The 27,411-nt window shown below is 44.2% G+C and overlaps 1 protein-coding gene across 6 annotated transcripts in view; it reads left to right on the forward strand.

Moving 5' to 3' along the window:
• Window positions 1–27,411, forward strand: part of TAF1 (TATA-box binding protein associated factor 1) — a 98,200-nt gene that overhangs the window by 18,962 nt on the left and 51,827 nt on the right. For all 6 annotated transcript variants that reach the window (XM_030806632.1, XM_030806633.1, XM_030806630.1 and 3 more), the window contains 14 exons: window positions 874–1,074; window positions 1,825–1,966; window positions 2,326–2,456; window positions 3,171–3,251; window positions 6,442–6,591; window positions 6,748–6,867; window positions 7,180–7,355; window positions 7,938–8,116; window positions 11,110–11,323; window positions 12,415–12,580; window positions 15,366–15,577; window positions 20,796–20,904; window positions 21,740–21,838; window positions 22,144–22,321. In XM_030806632.1, coding sequence (XP_030662492.1) covers window positions 874–1,074; window positions 1,825–1,966; window positions 2,326–2,456; window positions 3,171–3,251; window positions 6,442–6,591; window positions 6,748–6,867; window positions 7,180–7,355; window positions 7,938–8,116; window positions 11,110–11,323; window positions 12,415–12,580; window positions 15,366–15,577; window positions 20,796–20,904; window positions 21,740–21,838; window positions 22,144–22,321 — 2,158 coding nt within the window. The remainder of the gene's footprint in view (window positions 1–873; window positions 1,075–1,824; window positions 1,967–2,325; window positions 2,457–3,170; window positions 3,252–6,441; window positions 6,592–6,747; window positions 6,868–7,179; window positions 7,356–7,937; window positions 8,117–11,109; window positions 11,324–12,414; window positions 12,581–15,365; window positions 15,578–20,795; window positions 20,905–21,739; window positions 21,839–22,143; window positions 22,322–27,411) is intronic.

Below are 27,411 nucleotides of genomic sequence, written 5' to 3' on the forward strand. Positions count from 1 at the left end.
TCTGTCCTACTGTCTTGTGTTTTCCTTTTTTTTTTTCCAGCCTAATCTGTCTAGCACTCTTTCTACCTCATTGGTTGTTTTATGATTTATTTGTTTGGAGACAGGGTCTGGCTCTGTGACCCAGGCTGGAGTGCAGTGGCACAATCTTGGCTCACTGCAACTTCTGCCTCCTGGGCTCAAGCCATCCTCTTACCTCAGCCTCCCAAGTAGATGGGACAACAGGCGCACGCTACCACATCCAGCTAATTATTGTATTTTCTGTAGAGATGGGGTTTTGTCATGTTGCCGAGGCTGGTCTTGAACTCCTGAGGTCAAGTGGTCTACCTGCCTCGGCCTCCCAAAGTGCTGAGATTACAGGAATGAGCCACTGTCCCCGGCGTTGTTTTATTTTTTAATTAGTTTACTAATTTATTCAACAAATGTTGCTCTCACGCGTTGTGTCGGGCTACCCCGGGGTCTAGGGTAGTAGTATAGTACTTGGTACATTATGAAGTGATTTTCATATGTAATCTTCGTAGCAGTCCTGTGAGGTATAGGCATTTTTAAGTATCTCTGTTTTGTAGATGAGGAAAACTAAACTTAGACACATTAAATAGCTTAAATAGACATGTTAAATCATATAGGTAATGGCAGAGCTAGCATCATCTGAATTCACATCCTGTATTTTCTCCCCTACTGACTCTGAAAGATAGTGGATGAAAAATTGTTTAGTCGCATTTGATAATCCATATTTTAATTTATTTGTATTACTGGATAGACCTTAGATGGCGTAATTAAGATGGAGAGCAATAAGCCTGGTTTTTCTTTCTCAGCAGTTGACTGAATTTCCTATGGCTACTCTGTATATAATTTTTGTGTTTTTACTTTTGTTAGGCATTTGAGAACAACCTTTTTCGTGCTCCAATTTATCTTCATAAGATGCCAGAAACTGATTTCTTGATCATTCGGACAAGACAGGGTTACTATATTCGGGAATTAGTGGATATTTTTGTGGTTGGCCAGCAGTGTCCCTTGTTTGAAGTTCCTGGGCCTAACTCCAAAAGGGCCAATACGCATATTCGAGACTTTCTACAGGTAAGAATGGGAGGATAGGGAGGGGGTTGGGTTGTATATAGAAAGGGTATGTTGGTACCGGGCGTGGTGGCTCATGGCTGTAATCCCAGCATTTTGGGAGGCCGAGGCGAATGGATCACTTGAGGTCAGGAGTTCGAGATCAGCCTGACCATCATGGTGAAACCCTGTCTCTACTAAAAATACAAAAATCAGCTGGGCATGGTGGCTCATGCCTGTAATCCCAGCACTTTGGGAGGCCGAGGTGGGCGGATCAGCTGAGGTTGGGAGTTTGAGACCAGCCTGACCAACATGGAGAAACCCCGTCTCTACTAAAAATACAAAATTAGCCAGGCGTGGTGGCACATGCCTGTAATGCCAGCTACTCGGGAGGCTGAGGCAGGAGAATCGCTTGAATCCAGGAGGCGGAGGTTGCAGTGAGCCGAGATTGCACCATTGCACTCCAGCCTGGGCAACAAGAGTGAAACTCAGTCTCAAAAAAAAAAAAAAAAAAAAAATTTTAGCCAGGCGCGGTGGCGCACGCCTATGGTCCCAGCTACTCTGGAGGCTGAGGCAGGAAAATCACTGGAGCCCAGGAGGCAGAGGTTGCAGTGAGCTGAGATCAAGGCACTGCACTCTACTCTGGGTGACAGAGCGAGACTCCGTCTCAGAAAAAGTAGGGTGTGTGGGTTTGGGAGCACATCAGGAAGAGGCCCTAGGGAGGACTTTTATCCTTTTCTTTGCCAAATAAAATACACTTGGTTTGTTGGGCAGGTTTTTATTTACCGCCTTTTCTGGAAAAGTAAAGATCGGCCACGGAGGATACGAATGGAAGATATAAAAAAAGCCTTTCCTTCCCATTCAGAAAGCAGCATCCGGAAGAGGCTAAAGCTCTGCGCTGACTTCAAACGCACAGGTCATCTGTTGTGACTAGTCATTTGTTTGCCTTTTTCCAAGAAAAGAATTTTGATGGCTTTGAGTTAAAGGATAAGCATATAGTTAATAAAATAGAAATTGATGGCCGTTGAAAGGAGGTAGCAGATCTTCTAACACTCTGGTTGCTTTTTTGAATTTGTCTGCCAGGAAGTTTAATGTGATAGTTGGATGTCTTCTATGAGTTGTAGGAAACTTAGCAGCTGGGGTTTTCTTGGCCAGTCATGCCAACTGTGGCTAGGCCTGTTACAGTTTTGGTTTGCTGTCCCTGTTGCTGCCAATAAATATCAGGGCCTTTGGAATTCAGAATGGTCTCATTCTCTATGTATATGTCTTTTCCAGGGATGGACTCAAACTGGTGGGTGCTTAAGTCTGATTTTCGTTTACCAACGGAAGAAGAGATCAGAGCTATGGTGTCACCAGAGCAGTGCTGTGCTTATTATAGCATGATAGCTGCAGAGCAACGACTGAAGGTGAACACCTTCCTCTTAGACACCACTTATGCCTGTGGTTTTTTGTTTTTTTTTTCTCCCAAGAGAGATGAGAGAGAAGACTCTCTCACTGGCTTAGGGAGGATGGTTACTAGATTATTACCAATTACTAAAAAGTTTAATTTGTATAAAGTACTTCTATGTACATCAGTTCTGGAGAAAAACTACGGTGTAGCTAAATACCAGTGGGAAGACATAATGAGGAACTTTGAGCATATTGTTTTGCTTTGAAAATGGTGACTGGGTGACTTTAATCTCTTCTTTGCAAGATAAGCATATAAGCAGGGAAAGTACTTGTCAGCCTCTCAGGTAGGCAGAGATGATGATGGTGCTGAATGTGTGGTTTAGAGAAGCACAGAATTCTTATAAGGCCAAAAGAGAAAAGGTCCAGCTGAGGTGTGACAGCACAGCTCTTTCCCACTGAGTTAATGCGACTCAGTTATTGAGCATCTCTGTTCAGCTTGCTTATGGGCTGTAACTATCTGTATATCAGCCAGTAAGCTCCTTGGCATGTGGTAATGTATCTTCTCATAGCTTAAGGATGTGCCGTGGTGTTAGATATAGTGAAGACTTTATGGAATCCATCTATGCAAAATAGGCTTTGGTATTCTGTACTTGTATTCAGTAAAAAAAAAAAAAACTTGTGCGTTGTGTTTTTTAACTGACTGATTTATGCATGGATCTGTCGTCTTCCAGGATGCTGGCTATGGTGAGAAATCCTTTTTTGCTCCAGAAGAAGAAAATGAGGAAGATTTCCAGATGAAGATTGATGATGAAGTAAGGCTTTATACTAGTTTGTATTAGTCAATAATACATCTCATTTATCCTTTTAAAAGAGACAGCTTTATTGAGATAACATGCAATAAACTGTACACATTTAAAGTATACTGTTTGATGTTCTTGCTTTATTCATGCCAGAAAAAATGATGCAGTATATGAAATATTATATTTTATATGATATGGGTTTGTTTTTTTTTGTTCGTTTGTTTTGTTTTTTGACAGAATCTTGCTCTGTCACCCAGGCTGGAGTGCAGTGGTGTCATGACCTTGGCTCACTGCAACCTTCACCTACTGGTTTCCTGCGATTCTTGCGATTCTCCTGCCTCAGCCTCCTGAGTAGCTGAAATTACAGTTGCACGCCACCATGCCCAGCTAATTTTTTGTATTTTTAGTAGAGATGGGTTTCACCATGTTGGCCAGACTGGTCTCGAGCTCCTGACCTCAAGTGATCCTCGTGCCTTGGCCTCCCAAAGGGCTGGGATTACAGGCATGAGCCACTGTGCCTGGCAGGATCTTCATTTCTTCTAGAAAAAAGACTTAGACCTGATTTATAAGACTCCACATTATTTGAGCCTTGCATATTAATCTGACCTCCTTTCATCTCTTGTCACTGCCTGTCTTATATTCTAAGCTCCAACCCTACTGACGTTCATTCAGTTTCCTAAATTTCTCTCCCCTTCCAGAATTCTGCAACTGTTATGTCCTCTGCCGAGATGCTTTTTCTCCACTCCTCTGCCATTTGACTCTCATCTACAAGTTATTTTCTCTGGGAAGCTTTCCTGGACTTTTCCCCTCATTCCACCCTGGATTTCGATTGGATGATAATTCTCCTTTCATTATGTACATATAGTACGCCTTTACTTTTTTTTTCCCAAGATAGGGTCTTGCTCTGTTACCCAGGCTGTACTGTGGTGAGATCACAGCTCACTGTAGTCTTGAACTCCTGGGCTCAAGCAGTCCTTCTATCTCAGCCTCCCGAGTAGCTGGGACAACAAGCACACACCACCACACCCAGCTAATAGTTTAAATTTTTTGTAGAAATGGGGTCTCACGGCCGGGCACGGTGGCTCATGCCTGTAATCCCAACAGTTTGGGAGGCCGAGGCGGGCAAATCACCTGAGGTCAGGAGTTCAAGACCAGCCTGGCCAACATGGTGAAACCCTGACTCTACTAAAAATACAAAATGAGCCGGGCATGGTGGTGTGCGCCTGTAATCCCAGCTACTTGGGAGGCTGAGGCAGGAGAATCACTTGAACCTGGGAGGTGGAGGTTGCAGGGAGCCGAGACCACGCCATTGTAGTCCAGCCTGGACTAAAAGAACGAATCTCCATCTCAAAAAAAAAAAGAAATGGGGTCTTACTGTGTTGCCCAGACTGATTTTGAACTACTAGGCTCAAACGATCATCCTGCCTTGGCCTTCTGAAGTGTTGGGATTATAGGCATGAGCCACTGTGCCTGGCCTCTACTTTCTTCCCATGGTACTGATCACATAGTACTGAATTTGGTTGGCTGTTTTTCCCTCACTAACTTGAGGTTCATGAAAAAGTAGTATGGAGTAGTGTGTAGTTGTTATTCAATAAATATTTTTTTTTTTTTTTTTTTTTTTTTGAGACGGAGTCTTGCTCTGTCACCCAGGCTGGAGTGCAGTGGCGCGATCTCGGCTCACTGCAAGCTCCGCCTCCCGGGTTCACGCCATTCTCCTGCCTCAGCCTCTCTGAGTAGCTGGGACTACAGGCGCCCGCCACCACGTCCGGCTAATTTTTTTTTGTATTTTTAGTAGAGACAGGGTTTCACCGTGGTCTCGATCTCCTGACCTCGTGATCCGCCCGCCTCGGCCTCCCAGAGTGCTGGGATTACAAGCGTGAGCCACCGCGCCCGGCCCTCAATAAATATTTGTTAAATGAATTAAGTGATTATAAAATGAAGCAGAAAATGAGGCCACACGGAGTGAGTAAAGAATCGTTGTATTACTCTCTTGAGGTTGGAATGAAAAATGAGTGGATATCTAAGAATTGCAGAAATTAAGAATTCTATTGAGGCCAGGCGCAGTGGCTCAGGCCTGCAATCTTAGCATTTTGGGAGGCCAAGGTGAGAGGATTACTTGAGACCAAGGGTTCAAGACCTACCTGGCCAACATAGTGAGACCCTGTCTCTAAAAAAGAAAAACAATTTTTTTAAAATTAAAAATAAAAAAAGAATTCTGTTGAATGGCTTTCAAGATTGAATCTTAGAGAATTGGCCATTTTCTTGCTAATCATATATACTCTTTATTTTTTTGAGGCAGAGTCTCACTCTGTCTCTCAGGCTGGAGTGCAGCAGACTGCAACCTCTGCCTGCTGGGTTCAAGCCATTCTTGTGCCTTAGCCTTCTGAGTAGCTGGGACTATAGGTGTGCGCCACTGTGCCTGGCTAATTTTTGTATTTTTAGTAGAGATGGGGTTTCACCATGTTGGCCAGGCTGGTATTGAACTCCTGGCCTCAAGAGATCTGCCCGCCTCAGCCTCCCAGAGTGTTGGGATTACAGGTGTGAGTCACCACACCTGGCCTCATGTACTCCTGACTGGTCTGTGTGGGCAGGCACATTCACCCCTTGGCTTAATTCTTTAAGAATTTTGCAGGGGTTGGTAAACACTATTCAGGGTCCCAGGAGAGGACAGACCTTTTTGACCAAACCAGTGGCAGAAATAGAATGGACTTTGATTTAGTGTCACTGGAAAAGGGGGCCAATGCTTTGAAAGCAAGCATATCAACTATTTAGAGAAATTAGGTTTCATTCTAAAACAGCTGTTTGAGCAATTGGACAATCAAATGTAGTCATTAGTCTAATTTTGAGCATCATGAGGGTGAGGGAAACACTGTCCTTAAGAATGCTTATTGAAGCCGAAGGGATAAGGGGCTGAAGGGATACCACTGTTCTTTATTTTTCTCCTTATCCTGCCTGAGCTCTTGACCTCTATTTAATATCATGTTGTAAGTATTGTACCATAGGATAGAAGAGAACTGAGTACTAGGTAGCTATATTTAACTGTTGATTTTTGTGGACAGTTTAAGAAAGCGTGAACCCACAAAAATTAAACATTAGAAAAAAAGAACATGAAAATAGTTTGTAATTATTCTACTCTTGTAGATATTGGCTAGACATAGAACAAATGTTTCCCACTGCCCTGAGAATCTTTTCTTTATCTCAGGTTCGCACTGCTCCTTGGAATACCACAAGGGCATTCATTGCTGCCATGAAGGGCAAGTGTCTGCTAGAGGTGACTGGGGTGGCAGATCCCACAGGGTGTGGTGAAGGATTCTCCTATGTGAAGATTCCAAACAAACCAACACAGCAGAAGGTGAGATTGTGTTTATTTCTAGAATGAGGAAGTCAAGGGAGAAAGAAATGGGTGAGTGGAGGACTTGGAATGTAGTTAAGGTAGCAGAATGACTTAGATGCCTACTTAGAAGGAATTCAGGTTTTTAGGATTCTCACTTTTTTTTGTTTGAGGTAGGATGATAAAGAACCGCAGCCAGTGAAGAAGACAGTGACAGGAACAGATGCAGACCTTCGTCGCCTTTCCCTGAAAAATGCCAAGCAACTTCTACGTAAATTTGGTGTGCCTGAGGAAGAGGTGAGTGCGGAAGTGGAAAATTTAGAGTATACTAGGGGCTTTGTATAGAGATGGAATTGCTAGGAGGCAGATGTAAAGAACTATCTGGGGAACTTTGTATTGTAGGGTATAGTAAGCTAAGTCTTAGATATTGTTTTAGGAGTTATCTTTCTATGTAATCTGCTTTGTGATGATTTTTCTTTTTTGGTCTAACTAATTGTGTACATTGGCTTGTCCTTTGAAATCCCTGAATGATTTGTGTGTGTGTGTGTGTGTGTGTGTGTGTGTGTGTGTGTGTATATATATATTTGTGTGTGGCTATTTGTCTCGTAGATTAAAAAGTTGTCCCGCTGGGAAGTGATTGATGTGGTGCGCACAATGTCAACAGAACAGGCTCGTTCTGGAGAGGGGCCCATGAGTAAATTTGCCCGTGGATCAAGGTTTTCTGTGGCTGAGCATCAAGAGCGTTACAAAGAGGAATGTCAGCGCATCTTTGACCTACAGAACAAGTGGGTGGTTTTAGTGCTGCAGAAAATCCAAGCTGGAAAGGGGAGGAGTTCCAGGCACTATTTCATAATAAAGAGGGAGGTCACCTAAAAGTTTTGACTACCTAGGTAGTCAGATATCCGACATGTCAGGGTAGTATATGTTTGTAATCCCACCACCAGATTACCTGTTCCCTTCAACCCAACTTGGCAAAATTTTTTAATGGAAGGAGACGCTAGTCTTGTGTTCTAGGTTCCACGACAACTCTTATGGCCTACTTGGGCCTAACAAACAGCACAATGGTAGCAGGTGACAGGTAGGGTTTTTTTCTAAAGGTTTAGTTGTGAAAGGACGTTAATACACTATTAAAAATGACCAGTGTGCTGATTTATTTATCAAGTTGTCTCCAGGAATTCTGAGTTACTACAGTTTTTCAAACTTGTTGACCAAATGTCTAGGAAAACTTTGTAAAGCTTTTCTGTTAAGGGCCCCATGTCTTAGTGGATTTTGAGTATTCCTTTTTAAGGTTGATTTCCCAATTTTTTACTTTTGCCTGCAACCATATTTCTTTAGCTCTTTCTGCACATTGCTTTTTTTCTTTTTAGGGTTCTGTCATCAACTGAAGTCTTATCAACTGACACAGACAGCAGCTCAGCTGAAGATAGTGACTTTGAAGAAATGGGAAAGAACATTGAGAACATGTTGCAGAACAAGAAAACCAGCTCTCAGCTGTCACGTGAACGGGAGGAACAGGAGCGGAAGGAACTACAGCGAATGCTACTGGGTGAGGATAGTGGCTTCACAGACAGATAAAAAAGAGAAGGATTAAAAAAGGAGCCTATATAACTGCAGACTGTAATTGAGGGAGATCTGGAGGCAGAAGATGTAAGGGATGCATGTAGAAAAATGTGAATGAAGTAGAAAGCTTTTTACAAACTGGACTCTAGGATTGTCTGTGGAGGACAAATTGCAGAGATGATGCCACTCCACTACTGCCTCTGTCTGTATCAGGTGCCTGGCCAAGCCTGGGCTATTAGTGCTGTACTTCAAATGAGCTTTTTGTGCATTTATCCTAGAGGGTAAGAGTTTTTAATACAGAATTTGTAAATGAATTTAGGGAGTTATCTTTGAAACTTCTGAAATTACATGTAAAATAATGCAAATGTGCATTTTATTATTTTTTTGTTTTGGAGACGGTTTCACTCTGTCACCCAGGCTGGAGTGCACTGGTGTGATCTTAGCTTACTGCAGCCCCCGCCTCCCAGGCTCAAACGATCCTCCTGCCTCAGCCTCCTGAGTAGCTGGGACTAGGTGCATGCTACCATGTCTGGCTAATTTTTGTATTTTGTATTCCTCCTGCCTCAGCCTCCTGAGTAGCTGGGACTATAGTGCATGCCACCATGTCTGGCTAATTTTTTTATTTTGTAGAAAATGTTGCCCAGGATGGTATCGAACTCCTGAGCTCAAAGTGATCTGCCTGCCTCAGCCTCCGAAAGTGTTGGCATTACAGGCGTGAGCCACTGTGCCTGGCCTTAAATGTGCATTTTCTGAGAACATTCATGGCTTTCAGAAGACCCTCAGAAGGAGTCTTAGACCCTGAAAAGAGTTTTAAAATTGTAGAAATTGAGGGTGGGAATAATAAAGACCTGAATTGGGTTGGGATATGGAGGGCATTAAGGATGAAAATCAAGGCAACCTTAAGATTTCACTCTGGGATTACTAGAAAGATGTTGGTACCATTGATTAAAGTAGTGAATTTCAAGGTCTGACATGCTGGCTCATGCCTGTAATCCTAGCACTTCGGGAGGTCAAAGTGAGAGGATCACACGAGCCCAGGAGTTTGAGACCAGCCTGGGCAACATGGTGAAACCCTGTTTCTACAGAAAATACAAAAATTAGATGTGGTGGCAGGCACCTATAATTCCAGCTACTTGGGAGGCTGAGGTGGGAGGATCGCTTGAGCCTGGGAGGCAGAGGTTGCAGTGAGCTGAGATTGTGCCACTGCACTCCAGCCTGGGTGACAGGGTGAGACCCTGTCTCAAAAGAAGTTAGGAAGGGAATGTATAATATGTGGAGTTTGAGGTCCCTTTGACACCCTTGAAGTATACATGTCAAAGAGGCAGTTGAAAACTTGGATGTAGATACTGCGAGAGAGGATAAAGGCTGATGATGAAGATTTATATGACTTCTCAGTCGCAGTAGTCTTCCTTTGTTTCCTCTTTTCTGTAAAAGTTTTGTGTAATTTCATTGTTTTGGGTCCTTTGTAAAAATGTGATATAGCCCTTTCACCAATGTGGTCATCTATGTTTTCTAGTGTAGTCCTGGAACACAGTATCTATATCATTTGGGAATTAGAAATGTGGAATCTCAGGCCTCACTCCACATCTACTAAATTAGAACCTACATTTGCAGCTGGGTGCGGTGGCTCACGCCTGTGATCCCAGCACTTTGGGAGGCCGAGGCGGGCGGATCACCCGAGGTCAGGAGTTTAAGACCATCCTGGCCAACATGGTGAAACCCCATCTCTACAAAAATTAGCTGGGCATGATGGTGGGTGCCTGTAATCCCAGCTACTTGGGAGGCTGAGGCAGGAGAATCGCTTGAACCTGGGAAGCAGAGGTTGCAGTGAGCTGAGAGTACGCCATTGAACTTTACCCTGGGCGACAGAGTGAAACTACTTCTCAAAGAAAAAGAAAGATAACCTACATTTGAACAAGATCCCCAGGTGATTCCTATTCATATTAATGTTTGAGAAGCATATGTTAGGCTTTAAGACTCGGAACTTGTTTTTGTAGTGCCATTTTTCCCTGAGTTGCATGCTTGGGTACTTTTTTTTTTTTTGAAACAGGGCCTCATTCTGTTGCCCAGGCTGGAGGGCAGTGGCGCAACCATGGCTTGTTTACTGCAGCCTCAACCTCCTGGGCTCAAGGGATCCTCCCACTTCAGCCTCCTGAGTAGCTGGGACCACAGGTGTGTACCACCACACCTGGCTAGTTAAATTTGTAGAGACAGTGTCTTCTTTGTTGACCAGGCTGGTCTCAAACTCCTGGGCTCAAGCGATCCTCCCACCTTAGCCTCCCCAAATGCTGGGATTATAGGCATGAGCCGCTGTACTCGGCCTTGCGTGCTTTTATCTGTAATGTGATCATCACCCACTTCCTACTTGGTCTTTTTCTCTTGCACTGTTGTTCAGAGGAATCTGCTTGTCTATCTCCTATAGCAAACATGTAGTTCTTTGAGGTTCTTTCAGAACTTTTTGTACTTAGAAAAGTTGGGAAATTGGCCAGGCGTGTGGCTTAGGCCTGTAATCCCAGCATGTTGGGAGGCCAAGGCTGGCCTATCTCTTGAGCCCAGGAGTTAGAGACCACCCTAGGCAATGTGACAAGACCCTGTCTCTACAAAAATTTAGCTGGGTGTGGTGGTACATGCCTGTAGTCCGAGCTACTCAGGAAGCTGAGCTGGGAGGATGGATTGAGCCTGGGAGGTGGAGGTTGCAGTGAGCCGAGATTGCACCACTATACTCCAGCCTGGGCAACAGAGCGAGAGAGATCCTGTCTCAAAAAAAAAAAAAAAAAAAGTGGGGAAATTGGCAGTGCCTAAAATGAAGTCAGGAAAGGACAAATCAGCATATTCTTGGGGCTGATGATGACTTTGATGCTTTTTGTAGAACCATAGTTTTGTGGCATGTTGAGCTTTGATAGCTCCACTCAACCCCAAAAAAATGATCATTTGGGAGATAAGGGGAACGTTTGGAAATCTTTTCTACCTACCTTGCAGCAGCAGGCTCAGCAGCATCAGGAAACAATCACAGAGATGATGACACAGCTTCCGTGACTAGCCTTAACTCTTCTGCCACTGGACGCTGTCTCAAGATTTATCGCACGTTTCGAGATGAAGAGGGGAAAGAGTATGTTCGCTGTGAAACAGTCCGAAAACCAGCTGTCATTGATGCCTATGTGCGCATACGGACTACAAAAGATGAGGAATTCATGTGAGTTTGATTTACCACTTCCTTTTTTTCTTTGAGGACAGAGTCTTGCTCTGTGGCCCAGGCTGGAGTGAAGCGGTGTGATCTCGGCTCATTGCAACCTCCATCTCTCGGGTTCAAGTGATTCTCGTGCCTCAACTTCCAGAGTAGCTGGGATTACAGACACGCACCACCGTGCCCAGCTAATTTTTGTATTTTTAGTAGAGATGGGGTTTTGCCATGTTGACCAGGCTGGTGTTGCCTGGGCTCTAGCAATCTGCCTGCCTCATCCCAAAGTGCTGGGATTACAGGCATGAACCATGGCACCTGGCCTGATTCACCACTTTCGAGTGTGATAGGGAGAATAATAATAATGGTGGGGAATGGTGATTGGGATGGGTGCTTGAGTTTTAGTGACAGGATTCTTCACAGTTATTTCTAGAACTGTGCTGTAATTGAGAACTATCTTGCCTTTAGATTGGGTTTGAATAGAGCCAAATTACAGGGAAAATTCTATTCAGTATTTGCCACAAGATGAAGGCATGTCTTGTTCCAATTTGGTCCTTTGCATTTTGATTGGTTGGTTTGCAAAAATCTTAGCGATTACTGGCCGGGCACGGTGGCTCATGCCTGTAATCCCAGCACTTGGGGAGGCTGAGGCGGGCGGATCACGAGGTCAGGAGTTGGAGACCAGCCTGACCAACATGGTGAAACCCTGTCTCTACTGAAAGTACAAAAATTAGCTGGGTGTGGTGGCACGCACCTGTAATCCCAGCTACTTGGGAGGCTGAGGCAGGAGAATCGCTTGAACCTGGGAGGCAGAGGTTGCAGTGAGCCAAGATCTCGCCACTGCACTCCAGCCTGGGTGACAGAGGGAGACTCTGTCTCAAGAAAAAAAAAAAATCTTAGAGATTACTCAGGACTTACTCTAAGAGAGTTACCTCTGCAAATGGAGGGCTAACTAGGGAGGGAGGTGGGAATGGCATGTAGCCCCTTTTATCTTAGCCTGGATGGATTACTTTAGTCCTGAGATGTTAGCTATCACGATAGTCTTCTTGGTTAAGATTTGCTTATGGTCCTGTGATTTTTCTTCCTCTGCTGCCCACATTGTTCAGTCGAAAATTTGCCCTTTTTGATGAACAACATCGGGAAGAGATGCGAAAAGAACGGCGGAGGATTCAAGAGCAACTGAGGCGGCTTAAGCGGAACCAGGAAAAGGAGAAGCTTAAGGGTCCTCCTGAGAAGAAGCCCAAGAAAATGAAGGAGCGTCCTGACCTAAAAGTAAGTATAATGTGGTATGATTACGGCTAATGGAGCAAAGGAAGAATGTATACCTTTTCCTTTAGCTTTTGACATCCTCTTTTGATATCCTCCTTTACTGGGAATGAGGGAAGTATATTGTGGAAAGCTGGTTTGAATTGATGTGACTACTTGGAGGTGTCCTCAATACTAATGTGAGTGGTATTAACAATTCCACACCAAATCTGGTGCTATTGTTCTCTTTTTTTTTTAAGACAGGGTCTGGCTCTGTTGCCCAGGCTGGGGCGCACTGGCATGATCTCGGCTCACTGCAGCCTCTGCCTCCTGGGCTCAAGCCATCCTCCTACCTCTGCTTCCCAAGTAGCTGGGACTACAGGCACGTGCCACCACACCCGGATAATTTTTGTATTTTTTGTAGAAGACAGGGTTTTGCCATGTTGCCTAGGCTAGTCTCAAACTCCTGAGCTCAAGTGATCCTCCTACCTTGGCTTGCCAAAATGCTGGGATTGCAGGCATGAGCCACCATGCCTGGCTTGTCATTTATTCTTTTTTTTTTTTTTTTTTTTTGAGACAGAGTCTCACTCTATTGCCCAGGCCGGAGTGCAGTGGCGCGATCTCAGCACATTGCAACCTCCGCTTCCTGGGTTCAAGTGATTTTCCTGCCAGAGCCTCTCGAATAGCTGGGATTACAGATGTCCGCCACCATGCCTGGCTAATTTTTTGTATTTTTAGTAGAGACGAGGTTTCACCATTTTGGCCAGGCTGGTCTCGAACTCCTGACCTGGTGATCTACCAGCCTCTGCCTCCCAAAAGTGCTGGGATTACAGGCATAAGCCACCACGCCTGGCTTGTTATTTATTCTTCTTTTTTTTTTTTTTTTTTTTTTTTTCTTGAGACAGAGTCTCACTCTGTTACCCAGGCTGGAGTGCAATGGCACAATCTCAGCTCATTGCAACCTCCACCTCCTGGGTTCCAGTGATTCTTGCGCCTCAGCCTCCCAAGTAGCTGTGCTACCAGGCGTGTGCTACCACGCCCAGCTAATTTTTTTTTGAGATGGAGTTTCACTCTTGTTGCTCAGGCTGGAGTGCAGTGGCGCCATCTCGGCTCCCTGCAACCTCCACCTTCCCGTTCGAAGCGACTTTCCTGCCTCAGCCTCCCGAGTAGCTGGGATTACAGGTGCCCGCCACCATGCCCAGCTAATTTTTGTATTTTTAGTAGAGACGGGGTTTCACCATGTTGGCCAGGCTGGACTTGAACTCCTGACCTCGGCCTCCCAAAGTGCTGGGATTACAGGCATGAGCCACCATGCCTGGCCTTATTCTTTATCTGAAATATTTTCTAGGAGTTGAGATAGATTTGGTAGGTTTTTTTGTTTGTTTGTTTGGTTTTTTTAGAGACAGAGTCTTGCTTTATCGCTCAGGCTGGAGTGCAACGGTGTGATCTCCGCTTACTGCAACCTCCGCCTTCCGGGTTGAAGAGATTTTCATGCCTCAGCCTCCCAAGTAGCTGGGATTACAGGCGTGCACCACCATGCCCGGCTAATTTTTTGTATTTTTAGTAAAGACGGGGTTTTACTATGTTGGCCAGGCTGATCTCGAACTCCTGGCTTCTAGCGATCCTCCCACTTTGGTCTCCCAAAGTTCTGGGATTACACACATGAGCCACTGCTCTTGGCCCAAGTTTGGTAGGTTTTTTAACATGTACTTTCATGTCTCTTGTCTGTGTGTATGTATTTTTAAATATGTAACTTTAAAATATTGTACATATTAAAAGAAGCAACAAAAGTAAAACATACAAGTTGTTTTCCATAACTTAGGATCACAGATACTACTGTGTTGTAATAAGCATCCTAAGATGAGGCAGTTGTGGTACAGTGGAAAGAGCCATGAGCTTGGAAACGGAAGATCTGAATTCAGGTTCTGTTTCTGCCATTTAATAGATCTGTGACCTTAACCTCTCCAAACTTGTTTTGTCTAATATAAAATGATATGTTCACAGTGGTGTTGTATTAAATGATATAATTCAGGGGAAGCACTTTATAAACTATAAAATATTCAACAAATGAAGCTGTTCTTAACGCATACTGAGGTCATTAAGTGTTAGTTCCTTTTTGTATGTGGCATTAGATAAGTGTGATACAGTATTGGCCCCATTTTACAGATGAAACAGGTCTAGGATACCAGAGCTACTCATTTGCAAAACTGAGATGGAGACTTGGTGTTATCGAAGCTTTTTCTTGTTTTGACTAGAGAATGGGAATACACCCAGCAGGCTGATTATGCTGCTGAATGTAGATGGGCTTCCAACAGCTTGTCTCCTGCATATTTAATATTTTCATAGTTTACAACTTAAGTTGGGAGTGGAAATCTTCTCTTTTTTCTTCTTACCTGATTTTTAAAGCAATGTTTAGTCTCTGGATTTCATTTTTTTTCCATGTGTCATTTCCATACATGCAGTTTTGTCTAGTGGCTTCTGGTTGATCAGTGCATAACAATTCTATTAGAGCAAAAGTTCTGAAGCTGACTTTGTTTTTCCCGTCTTGTATGTACAGTTGAGCTTTGAACAACACGGGTTTGAACTGCATGGTTCCACTTATGTGTGGATCGTGGTATGTGGAGCCTGTGTATATGGAGGGCTGGCTTTTTGCATATATGGGCTTCACTATGTGTGGATTTTGGTATACTTGGGGGTCCTGGAACCAGTCCCCTGCATATACTGAGGGATGACTTTATTTCTTACCTGCTTATCTCTGATGTGTGTTTCAGCCTACTTACCTCTGACGTGTTTGATACTTTTCCTTTTGCAGCTGAAATGTGGGGCATGTGGTGCCATTGGACACATGAGGACTAACAAATTCTGCCCCCTCTATTATCAAACAAATGCACCACCTTCCAACCCTGTTGCCATGACAGAAGAACAGGAGGAGGAGTTGGAAAAGACAGTCATTCATAATGATAATGAAGAACTTATCAAGGTTGAAGGGACCAAAATTGTCTTGGGGAAACAGCTAATTGAGAGGTAAGAGATACCAGGCAGGAAGTGCTATGGGACAGATTTATTTGAGGTTGGTATATTGGTGGCTGGCAGGGGTAGATGTGATGTGTTTTCTGAAGTGGAACTGAAGGAACAGGAATTTTGATGGCGTTTCCTCAGTTATTATTGCCAGTAATGAAAATTATAACACTCATTAGGTTGTACCACTTGTTTTGGAACATGCTGCCTAACTTCTGAGTCTGTTTCCTTAGTTACAAAATAAAACCACCCTTACCAGGATAGTTAAGAAGATAAAATGAAACAGACTACAAAGCATACAGTACAGTGCCTGACATATAGTAGATGTCAGTTATCTCTTCTTGTTCTACTTCTAGACACTTAAAATATTTGCAAGGTCCCTAATCTTGTTGTGTTTTTTTTTTTTTTTTTTTTTTTTTTTTTGAGACGGAGTCTCGCTCTGTCGCCCAGGCTGGAGTGCAGTGGCTCAATCTCGGCTCACTGCAAGCTCCGCCTCCCGGGTTCACGCCATTCTCCTGCCTCAGCCTCTCTGAGTAGCTGGGACTACAGGCGCCTGCCACCACACCCGGCTAATTTTTTTTTTTTTTGTATTTTTAGTAGAGATGGGGTTTCACCGTGGTCTCGATCTCCTGACCTCGTGATCCGCCCGCCTCGGCCTCCCAAAGTGCTGGGATTACAAGCGTGAGCCACCGCGCCCAGCCTGTTGTGTTTTTTTTAAGATAAAGTCTTGCTCTGTTGCCCAGGCTGGAGTGCAGTGGCTCACTGCCACCTCTGCCTCCTGGGTTCAAGCGATTCTCATGCCTCAGCTTCCTGAGTAGCTGGGATTACAGGCGCACGCCACCACGCCCGGCTAATTTTTGTATTTTTGTAGAGATGAGGTTTCATTATGTTGGCCAGGCTGGACTCGAACTCCTGACCTCAAGTGATCCGCCTGCCTAGGCCTCCCAGAGTGCTGGGATTACAGGCGTGCTGGGATTACCATGCCCGGCCTAATTTTTGTATTTTTAGTAGAGACAGGGTTTCGTCATGTTGGCCATGCTGGTCTCAAACTCTTGTCCTCAAGTGATTCTCCCACCTCGGCCTCCCCAAGCGTTGGGATTACAGGCGTGAGCCATCACGCCCGGCCTCGTAGTGTTCTAATAAAGGACCATCCTAAAAGATGGACGAGACATAGAAACTGCTTATACTTGTGTCTTGCCCTCAGAGAGTTTAATAGATAATAAAATGGAGAAGTTGTAAAGTTCTTTCCCCTAACTTTTTAGTTTGAAAATGGCAAACCTACAGAAAAGTTGAAAGAGTACAGTATATAATTCCTCTAAATTCACTAATTGTTAACATTTTGTCACATTTTCTTCATCTTTATATACCTAAAACTTTTTTTCTCCTAAATCATTTGGAACTAAGTTGCAGGCATCATATTTCACTCCTAAGAAAGTTAATATTAATGTAATAATATATAATATTCAGATCTCATTTAGTCTTCCCCAGTTGTCTCAGTGTCCTTTATTGCTTCCGTCCCCAGTTCTGGATTCAATCCCAGTTCAAACATTAAATATATTTTGAATCTCTCTTAATCTAGAATGATTTTCCCTACCTTTTATGTTTTTCTTTTCTTTTTTTTTTTTTTTTTTTCTTTTTTTGAGATAGGGTCTGGTTCTGTTACCCAGGCTGGAGTGCAGGGGCATGATCTCAGCTCACTGCAACCTGCACCTCCCAGTTTTAAGTTATCCTCTCACCTCAGCAACCAGAGTAGTTGAGACTACAGGTGTGCAGTACCACACCTGGCTAATTTTTGTATTTTTTGTAGAGACAGGATTTTGCCATGTTGCCCAGGCTGGTCTCAATCTCCTGGGCTCAAGCAATCCTCCTGCCTCAGCTTCCCAAAGTGCTGTGACTACAGGCATCAGCCACTGCACCCAGCCCCATTTATGTTTTTCATGACATTGAATTTTTTGAAGATTCCAGGCCAATTGCCTCAAAATATTCCACATTCTGGAATTGTCTGTTCTCTCATTGATCAGATTCCAATTAAATGTTGTTGGCAAGACATTTTTTTTTGAGACGGAGTCTCGCTCTTTCACCCAGGCTGGAGTGCAGTGGCGCGATCTCGGCTCACTGCAGGCTCCGCCCCCTGGGATTCACACCATTCTCCTGCCTCAGCCTCCCGCGTAGCTGGGACTACAGGCGCCCACCACCTCGCCCGGCTAATTTTTTGTATTTTTAGTAGAGACGGGGTTTCACCGTGTTAGCCAGGATGGTCTCAATCTCCTGACCTCGTGATCCGCCCGCCTCGGCCTCCCAAAGTGCTGAGAATACAGGCGTGAGCCACCGCGCCTGGCCGGCAAGACATTTAATGTCATATTTAGGTGATATACTTACTATACTACATCAGCAAGCACATAATGTCAGGTTTTCCCACTGTTTTGATCATCTTGTTAAAATGGTGATCCTCAGATCCTATAATAAAGTATGTTTTTTCTTTGTAATTAACATGTTGATGAATATCTTGTTCCCTGACAATCTTTTAATAGTTTTAGCATCGGTTGATGACCATTGCTTTATTCAGTTATTTCAGTGGGGGTTCCAAAATGGTAATTTTTCGAATTCTAGCATTTCTTCAACATTAGCTAACATTTTTCTATAAAAAAGAGCTTTCTACTCTCCAAGTATTACTATGGATTCTGAAATTCTTTCCTTTGGAAATTTAATGTTTTATAATTCCTTAACATAATTAATTTTGATGCTCACATAGTGTCCCAAATTTGACTCCCTCAAGCCAGATCCTGTGGTTTGTTTTTTTTTTTAAATGACCCTATAAATATTTGAGAACTTCCTTGCTTTCTGGCACAAGATGTTTTTGTTTTTGTTTTTGTTTTCTCGAGACAGTCTCACTCCTTTGCCCAGCCTGGAGTGCGGTGGTGCAATCTCGGCTCACTGAAACCTTTGCCTCCCGGGTTCAAGGGATTCTCCTGCCTCAGCCTCCTGAGTAGCTGGGATTACAGACATGTGCCACCACACCCGGCTAATTTTTGTGTTTTTAGTAGAGATGGGTTTTAACCATGTTGGCCAGGCTGGTCTTGAACTTCTGACCTCGTGATCCGCCCGCCTGGGCCTCCCAAAGTGCTGGGATTACAGACGTGAGCCACCGCGCCCAGCCTTCTGGCACAAGATGTTAAAAGCTCTCTTTCAAATTTTCTTATCTTATATATCTAGAGTCAGCCATTTCTCCAAAAGTCCAGGTTCCTTTTTCTTTTTGAGACGGAGTCTTTCTCTGTCGCCCAGGCTGGAGTGTGGCACACCATAACCTCCGCCTCCCCGGTTCAAGCAGTTCTCCTGCCTCAGCCTCCCGAGTAACTGGGACTACAGGCACGTGCCACCTTGCCCTGCTAATTTTGTATTTTTAATAGAGACAGGGTTTCTCCATGTTGGTCAGGCTGGTCTCGAACTCCCGACCTCAGGTGATCTGCCCGCCTCCACCCCCCAAAGTGCTGAGATTATAGGCATGAGCTACCACGCTCAGCTGGTATACATATATTTTAAATTACAACTTTATACTGATGACCTCCAATTTAGTTTATATCTATTGATCTTCTTTTCTCATCTTCCCTTATTTCATATTTGTATACATTCTCAGGAAATAACTTAATTTCTGTATATATTTACTTAGAAATCAATATATTTATTGAGAAATTTGCTCTGTCCTATGGTATGTACAAAATAGTTTCAGAATTACTATAATAATACCACTACCACCAACAAACCCATAAAGTAGGTTCGAGATGTTTTTCGTAGTTTATTTTTCTTGGACTGCATGCCACTGAGGTATAGTTAGGGTATTCCAAACATATTTGAATCACTTCTTTTTTTGTGTGTAATTTAAGAAATCAATTTGATACAGTTACAGTCATTCATTTCTGTTTGTATTTAGTTTTGGGTTCCTTTTCCCATCCTTGTTGATTTATTTTATATGCCCAGGCTGGAGTGCAGTGGTGCAATCTCAGTTGACTGCAACCTCTGCCTCCTGGGTTCAAGTGATTCTCCTGCCTTAGCCTCCCAAGTAGCTGGGACTACAGGCACGTGCTACCACGCCTGGCTAATTTTTGTATTTTTAGTACAGATGGGGTTTCACCATGTTGGTCAGGCTGGTCTCGAACTCCTGAGCTCAGGCAATCCACCTGCCTGGGCCTTCCAAAGTGCTGAAATTACAGGCGTGAGTCATCACACCCAGCCTCCATCCTTGTTGATTTAATTATTAATATCTGTAATAGTCATTGTTTTTTGAAACACATTAGAAGAGGAAGATGGGCCGGATGTGGTGGCTCATGCCTATAATCCCAGCACTTTGGGAGGCTGAGGTGGGAGGATCACTTGAACTCCGGAGTTCGAGACCAGCTTAGGCAATACAGTGAGACCTTGTCTCTATTACTGAAAAAACGGTTTTTAAATTTAAAAAATGAAGAAGAAAAAATGTGATACCATGGTCCCTTATAGTGGAAAAGAAGAAGGTGAATGAGCTTTAATGATTGAGGGAAGTCCAAACTAGTTTGTTTTCTGTTTTCAAACCAGTTTTTAATTTCTTATTTCCATTCTTGAATGAGTTAGGTTTCCTAGCCTTTTAACATTTTAGATAGAATGTTGGGGCTGGGTTCGATGGCTCACACTTGTAATCCCAGCACTTTGGGATGCCAAGGTGGGTGGATCACCTGAGGTCGGGAGTTCAAGACCCGCCCAACCAACATGGCGAGACCCTGTCTCTACTAAAAATACAAAAATTAGCTGTGCGTGGTGGTGAGCTTCTGTAATCCCAGCTACTCGGGAGGCTGAGGCAAGAGAATCACTTGAACCTGGGAGGTGGAGGTTGCAGTGAGCTGACATTGCGCCATTGCACTCCAGCCTGGGTGACGAGCAAAACTACGTCTCAAAAAAAAAAAAAAAAGAATGTTGGAACTGGAAGGATTCTTAAAATTCTTTAGCCTGGTTTCCTTATCTTCCCAATAGAAAACTGAAGTAAAGTTGTGACTTGCCTAGTTATTTATTAACTTGGAGAGCCTATGAGGGCTTGCCTGATCTGAGCCTTAGAAGGTGGATGTCTGGCCTTTGGTTTGGCTTTTTCCTCCCTAGGCTCATGCTTAGGTACCTTGGACTTTTTTTTATTATAGTTGCTTTTTTTTCCCCTGGGAACTAGAAATATGGGCTGTATCTTACTAAAGTGTTTTGATTTTAGTGCGGATGAGGTTCGCAGAAAATCTCTGGTTCTCAAGTTTCCTAAACAACAGCTTCCTCCAAAGAAGAAACGGCGAGTTGGAACCACTGTTCATTGTGACTATTTGAATGTGAGTATGTGTATTGCTTCCTTCTGATTAGGTGGGTTCTCATTGATTCCCCAGCCGTGTGTGCCATAGCTCTGACAGCCTTAGATTCTCCATTTGTCTTGCCCTGAGAATTATGTGTACTGTTCATTATAAGATTTCTAAAATACGTTTGTCTAGTTAGAGAAAGTGGATTTTTTTTTTTTTTTTTTTGAGACAGAATCTCACTCTGTCGCCCAGGTTGGAGTGCAGTGGCACAATCTCGGCTCACTGCAACCTCCACCTCCCAGGTTCAAGCAATTCTCCTGCCCCAGCCTCCCAAGTAGCTGGGATTACAGGCTCACACCACCACGCCCAGCTAATTTTTGTATTTTTAGTAGAGATGGGTTTTGCCATATTGACCAGGCTGGTCTTGAACTCCTGACCTCAGGTAATCCACTCGCCTTGGCCTCCCAAGGTGCTGGGATTACAGGTGTGAGCCACTGTGCTCGGCAGATTTTTTTTTTTTTTTTTTTTTTTTGAGACAGAGTCTCGCTCTGTTACCCAGGCTGGAGTGCAATGGTGTGATCTTGGCTCACTGCAACCTCTGCCTCCCAGGTTCAAGTGATCCTCCCACCTTAGCCTCCTGAGTAGTTCAGATTACAGGTATGTGCCACCACACACAGCTAATTTTTGTATTTTTAGTAGAGATGGGGTTTTGCCATGTTGCCCAGGCTGGTGCTGAACTCTTGGCCTCAAGTGGTCTGCCCACCTCAGCCTCCCAAAGTGCTGGGATTACAGGCGTGAGCTACTGTGCCTGGAGAGAATGTGGGTTTTTTTTTGGTCTGAGGAAGCATTCTGTTTTCATGTTTCTCCTTAGAGACCTCATAAGTCCATCCACCGGCGCCGCACAGATCCTATGGTGACGCTGTCATCCATCTTGGAGTCTATCATCAATGACATGAGAGATCTTCCAAATGTGAGTTCATTGCATTGGATATCTATAGTAGGGATGTCAAGGCCTTTTGTTCTGTCTGTGACTTCCAATAGAGGGCAGTAATCTATAGATTTAGGTAACTGGAATGCCTAATTTTTAAGGATTTAGTTTTTTTTTTTTTTTTTTTTTTTTTTTTAAGCAGTTTAGTAGAGGAAACAGACCTGCTCCATTTAGAAAGATTGCTTTCAGAGTTGATAGCCAGGTAGATAGGTAAGATGTGAGAGGCTTCAGGAATTGGCTCTGGCAAGTGTTCTTTGCTGATGTATGGTTCTGGCCCTTGTTTGCAGACATACCCTTTCCACACTCCAGTCAATGCAAAGGTTGTAAAGGACTACTACAAAATCATCACTCGGCCAATGGACCTACAAACACTCCGTGAAAACGTGCGTAAACGCCTCTACCCATCTCGGGAAGAGTTCAGAGAGCATCTGGAGCTAATTGTGAAAAATAGTGCAACCTACAATGGTAAGAATCAAATGTTCCATGATTGCAAAGGTCACTGTTCAGATCCTTATTCCTTACTGGCCCTAAATTCAGACTAGATTGGACTGAGAGGACTACAGTGTATTTGTGCATTCATTTGTGGGTATGAAAATCAGGTAATGTACATTTTCAGTCATTTAATAAATATCACTTCTTTTTTTTTAAGAGGGGGTTGGAGTCTCACTCTGTCATCCAGGCTGGAGTGCAGTGGCGCAATCTTGGCTCACTGCAACCTCTGCCTCTCGGTTCAAGTGATTCTCCTGCCTCAGCCTCCCAAGTAGCTGGGATTACAGGCGTGTGCCACCATGCCTGGCTAATTTTTGTATTTTTAGTAGAGACTGGGTTTCACCATGTTGGTCAGGCTTGTCTTTAACTCCTGACTTCATGATGCACCCGCCTCAGCCTCCCAGGATTACAGGTGTGAGCCACTGTGCCCGGCCTAATGTCACTTCTTTTTATTCCCACTGTTTAATTCTTATATCCTCTGGAGAATTTGGAGTCTATTCGTTGCAATGAAACAGTTCCATGGAATGTAGTGGAAGAGGTGGTCCTAGGTTAGTACAAAAGAGAGACATTCGGCCGGGCACGGTGGCTCACGCCTGTAATCCCAGCACTTTGGGAGGCCAGGGTGGGCGGATCAGGAAGTCGGGAGATCGAGGCCATGGCGAAACTCCATCTCTACTAAAAATACAAAAAGTTATCTGGGCGTGGTGGCGGGCGCCTGTAGTCCCAGCCACTCAGGAAGCTGAGGCAGGAGAATGGCGTGAACCCGGGAGGCGGAGCTTGCAGTGAGCCGAGATCGTGCCACTGCGCTACAGCCTGGGCAACAGAGCGAGACTCTGTCTCAAAAAAAAAAGAGAGAGACATTCAGTGTGGATGGAACCTGTGTAGAGTATGCACTTGTGACCATATTTGCTGTGTCTGAATCTTTGATTTGGTCTACAAATTTGTTAGAGGTGCTGTTACATGTTCACTTTGCTCAAAAGCTGAGAAGACAAAGAGGAAGAAATCTGTCTTTTTTTTTCCCCTTGTGAGACAGGGTTTCACTCCTGTTGCCCAGTAGCCTCCTGAGTAGCTGGGACTACAGGTGCTTGCCTTCACACCCTGTTAATTTTTGTATTTTTTTGGTAGATATGGGGTTTCGCCATGTTGCCCAGGCTGGTCTCAAACTCTTGAGCTCAACCGATCTGCCCACCTCGGCCTCCCAAAGTGCTAGGATTACAGGCATGAGCCACTGCGCCTGGCCTGTTGCTGTGTCTTAAAAAGAGGAAACAGTATAGCTTCTGCATGTAAAGGATAAGGTTTTCTGGTTTCCATTTGCATCCTTGAGCACAGATTCACAGATATAAATGTAGGGATTCGGAGTACAGATGAAGTATAAATCATGGCTCTGGCACTTACTAATTGAGTTACCGTAGACAAGTTATTTAACTTCTCATACCCTCCTCAGTTTTCTCATCTGTAAACATGGGATAGTAGTACTACGTGAATTTTAAAACCTTTCACAAGCAGGCCCAACCCATTTATCTACTTTCCATCTCCAATGACTGGCTCCCATACCCACTATCAACCCCTGCCACACTCAGCATTATATTTCACAAAATGTCCCCTATCATTTCTTCATGACTTTGCAGTCTTTGCTCTCCCAGTCTTTGCTCTCTTTCTGGGATGCCTTTGTTTCCTATATTTCCGGACCAACTCATATTACCTCTTTTTATTTTATTTTTTTTTTGAGCTGGAGTCTTGCTCTGTCGCCCAGGCTGGAGTGCAGTGGTGCCATCCCGGCTTACTGCAACCTCTGCCTCCCAGGTTCCAGCGATTCTCCTGCCTCAGCCTCCCGAGTAGCTGGGATCACAGGCGCCCACCACCACACTTGGCTAATTTTTGTATTTTTAGTAGAGACGGGATTTCTCCATGTTGGTCAGGCTGGTCTCAAACTCCTGACCTTGTGATCCACCCACCTCGGCCTCCCAAAGTGCTAGGATTACAGGCATGAACCACTGCGCCTGGCTGCATTATTTTCTTTATTTCGCCATAAGAAATCTTTAAAATGGATACTGTTATAACCCTCATTTTCCAGATGAACATACAGGCCTGTAGTGTTTAAATAGCTTCAAAAAATTTATTTTTTTAATGATGAGGTGATGGGTTGATGTGTGCAGCAAACCACCATGGCACACGTTTTCCTGTGTAACAAATCTGCACATCCTGCACATGTACTAAAAAAAAAAAGAGGAAGATGACATTACCTTTAGGGGCATTTCTTTTTCTTTTTTTTTTTTTTTTGAGACGGAGTCTTGCTCTTTCACCCAGGCTGGAGTACAGTGGCACTATCTCAGCTCACTGCAAGCTCCACCTCCCGGGTTCATGCCATTCTGCTGCCTCAGCCTGCCAAGTAGTTGGGACTACAGGCGCCAGCCACCACGCCTGGCTAATTTTTTGTATTTTTAGTAGAGACAGGGTTTCACTGTGTTAGCCAGGATGGTCTAGATCTCCTGACCTCGTGATCCACCCGCCTTGGCCTCCCAAAGTGCTGGGATTACAGGTGTGAGCCACTGCACCCGGCCTTTTAGGGGCATTTCTAACCTACATTTGTGATTTTCTTTTTTTGGAGATGGAGTCTCGCTGTGTCGCCCAGGCTGGAATGCAGTGCTGCGATCTTGGTTCAGTGCAATCTCTGTCTCCTGTGTTCAAGCGATTCTCCTGCCTCAGCCTCCTGAGTAACTGGGGTTACAGGCATGCACCACCACGCCGGGCTAATTTTTTTATTTTTAGTAGAGATGAGGTTTTGCCATGTTGGCCAGGCTGGTCTCGGACTCCTGACTTCAGGTGATCTGCCTTTCTCAGCCTCCCAAAGTGCTGGGATTACAGGTGTGAGCCACCGCACCCGGCCGATTTTCTCTTTTGAGACAGTCTCACTCTGTCACCCAGGCTGGAGGAGTGTGGTGGTACGATCTTGGCTCACTGCAACTTCCTCCTCTTCTGGGTTCAAGCGATTCTCCTGTCTCAGCCTCCTAAGTAGCTGGAACTACAGCTGCGCCCCACCATGCCCGGCTAATTTTTGTATTTTTAGTAGAGACGGGGTTTCACCATGTTGGCCAGGCTAGTCTTGAACTCCTGGCCTCACGCGATTCACTGACTTTGGCCTTCCAAAGTGGTGGGATTACAGGGCATGAGCCACCACTAGGCTTAGGCATGAGAATCACTTGAATCTGGGAGGTGGAGGTTGAAGTGAACCAAGATCGCACCACGGCACTCCAGCCTGTGCGAGAGAGTGAGACTCTGTCTCAAAAAAAAAAAAAAAAAAAAGATACAGTAGAGATGTTAATCCAGTTATATCTAACGTCAGAGCCTGTACTCTTAACCATCATGCTCCATATACTGTTCTCCACTTTTTCACTTACTGTTTATGCCTCACAACCCTGCACTTGTCTTCTGCTGAAGTACCAGCTACATCCTAATTGCTGGATCCACTGGCCACCTTTCAGAAATAACCTTTTATTTAAACATCTTTATTGAAATATAATTCACATACTATGCAATTTAACCATTTAAAGTGGTCAGGTTTTTTGTTTGTTTGTTTGAGACGGTGTTTCACTTTTGTTGCCCAGGCTGGAATGCAATAGCGTGATCTCAGCTCACTGCAACCTCTGCCTCCTGGGTTCAAGCGATTCTCCTGCCTCAGCCTCCCAAGTGCCTGGGATTATAGGCATGCGCCACCCACCACTCCTGGCTAATTTTGTATTTTTAGTAGAGACGGGGTTTCTCCATGTTGGTTGGGCTGGTCTTTAACTCCCAACCTCAGGTGATCTGCCTGCCTCGGCCTCCCAAAGTGCTGGGATTAAATCAGGCATGAGCCACCACGCCCAGCTGGCTAAAGTGGTCAGTTTTAACATGTCATCCATATTGTAACATGTATCAGTACTTCATTCCTGGTTTTTTTTTTTTTTTTTTTTTGAGACAGGGTCTCACTGTGTTGTCCAGGCTGGAGTGCAGTGCTACAATCATAGCTCACTGCAGCCTCACCCTCTCGGGCTCAAGGAATCCTTCCGTCTTAGCATCTCAAGTAGCTGGGACCACAGGCGCATGCCACCATGCCTGGCTAATTTTTATTTTTTATTTTGTAGAGACAGAGTCTCATTGTGTTGCCCAGGCTGGCCTCAAACTCCTGGGCTCAAGTGATCTTCCTGACTTGGCCTCCCAAAATGCTGGGATTACAGGCATGAGCCATTGTGCCCAACCTCATTTTTTTTATCATGTAATACTCCATTGTATGGATGCCCCACATTTTGTCTGTCAATTGATGGACCTTTAGATTGTTCGTAATTTTGGCTAATGCAAATAATGCATTTGTGAACATTTTTGTACAGACTTTTGTGTGGACATTTGTTGTTTGTTTGTTTTTTTTTGGAGACAGAGTCTTGCTCTGTTGCCCAGGCCGGAGTGCAGTGGCATGATGTCGGCTTACTGCAACCTCCACGTCCTGGGTTCAGGCGATTCTCCTGCCTCAGCCCGCCGAGTAGCTAGGACTATAGGCGCGTGCCACCACACCTGGCTAATTTTTTCTATTTTAAGTAGAGACAGGGTTTCACTGTGTTAGCCAGGTTGGTCTTGATCTCCTGGCTTCGTGATCCACCCGCTTCGGCTTCCCAAAGTGCTGCGATTACAGGCGTGAACCACACATTTGCTTTTTTTAATTTTAATTTTTTGTATTTCTCAGGCAAGTAAGACAGTTAAGGGACACTTGTTTTTATTTCTCTTGGGTATGTAAAGATCGAGCATCCCAAATCCAAAAACTTGACATGCTCCAAAATCTTTAACTTTTTGAATGCCTGCTTGATGCTCTAAGGAAATCCTCATTGGAGCATTTGGATTTCTAATTTTTGAATTAGGGATGTTTACATATTTGCAGATATTCCAGAATATTTCAGATTCTTAAAAAACCTGAAATCTGAAACACTTGTGGTCCCAAGCATTTCAGATGAGGGATACTCAGTCTGTACCTAGGAGCCGAATTGCTGAGTCCATATGGTAACTCTTATGTTTAATTAACTTTTTGAGGAACTGCCAAA

Source organism: Nomascus leucogenys, chromosome X, assembly GCF_006542625.1.
Source record: "Nomascus leucogenys isolate Asia chromosome X, Asia_NLE_v1, whole genome shotgun sequence".
In the NCBI taxonomy this organism is placed as follows: Eukaryota; Metazoa; Chordata; class Mammalia; order Primates; family Hylobatidae; genus Nomascus; species Nomascus leucogenys.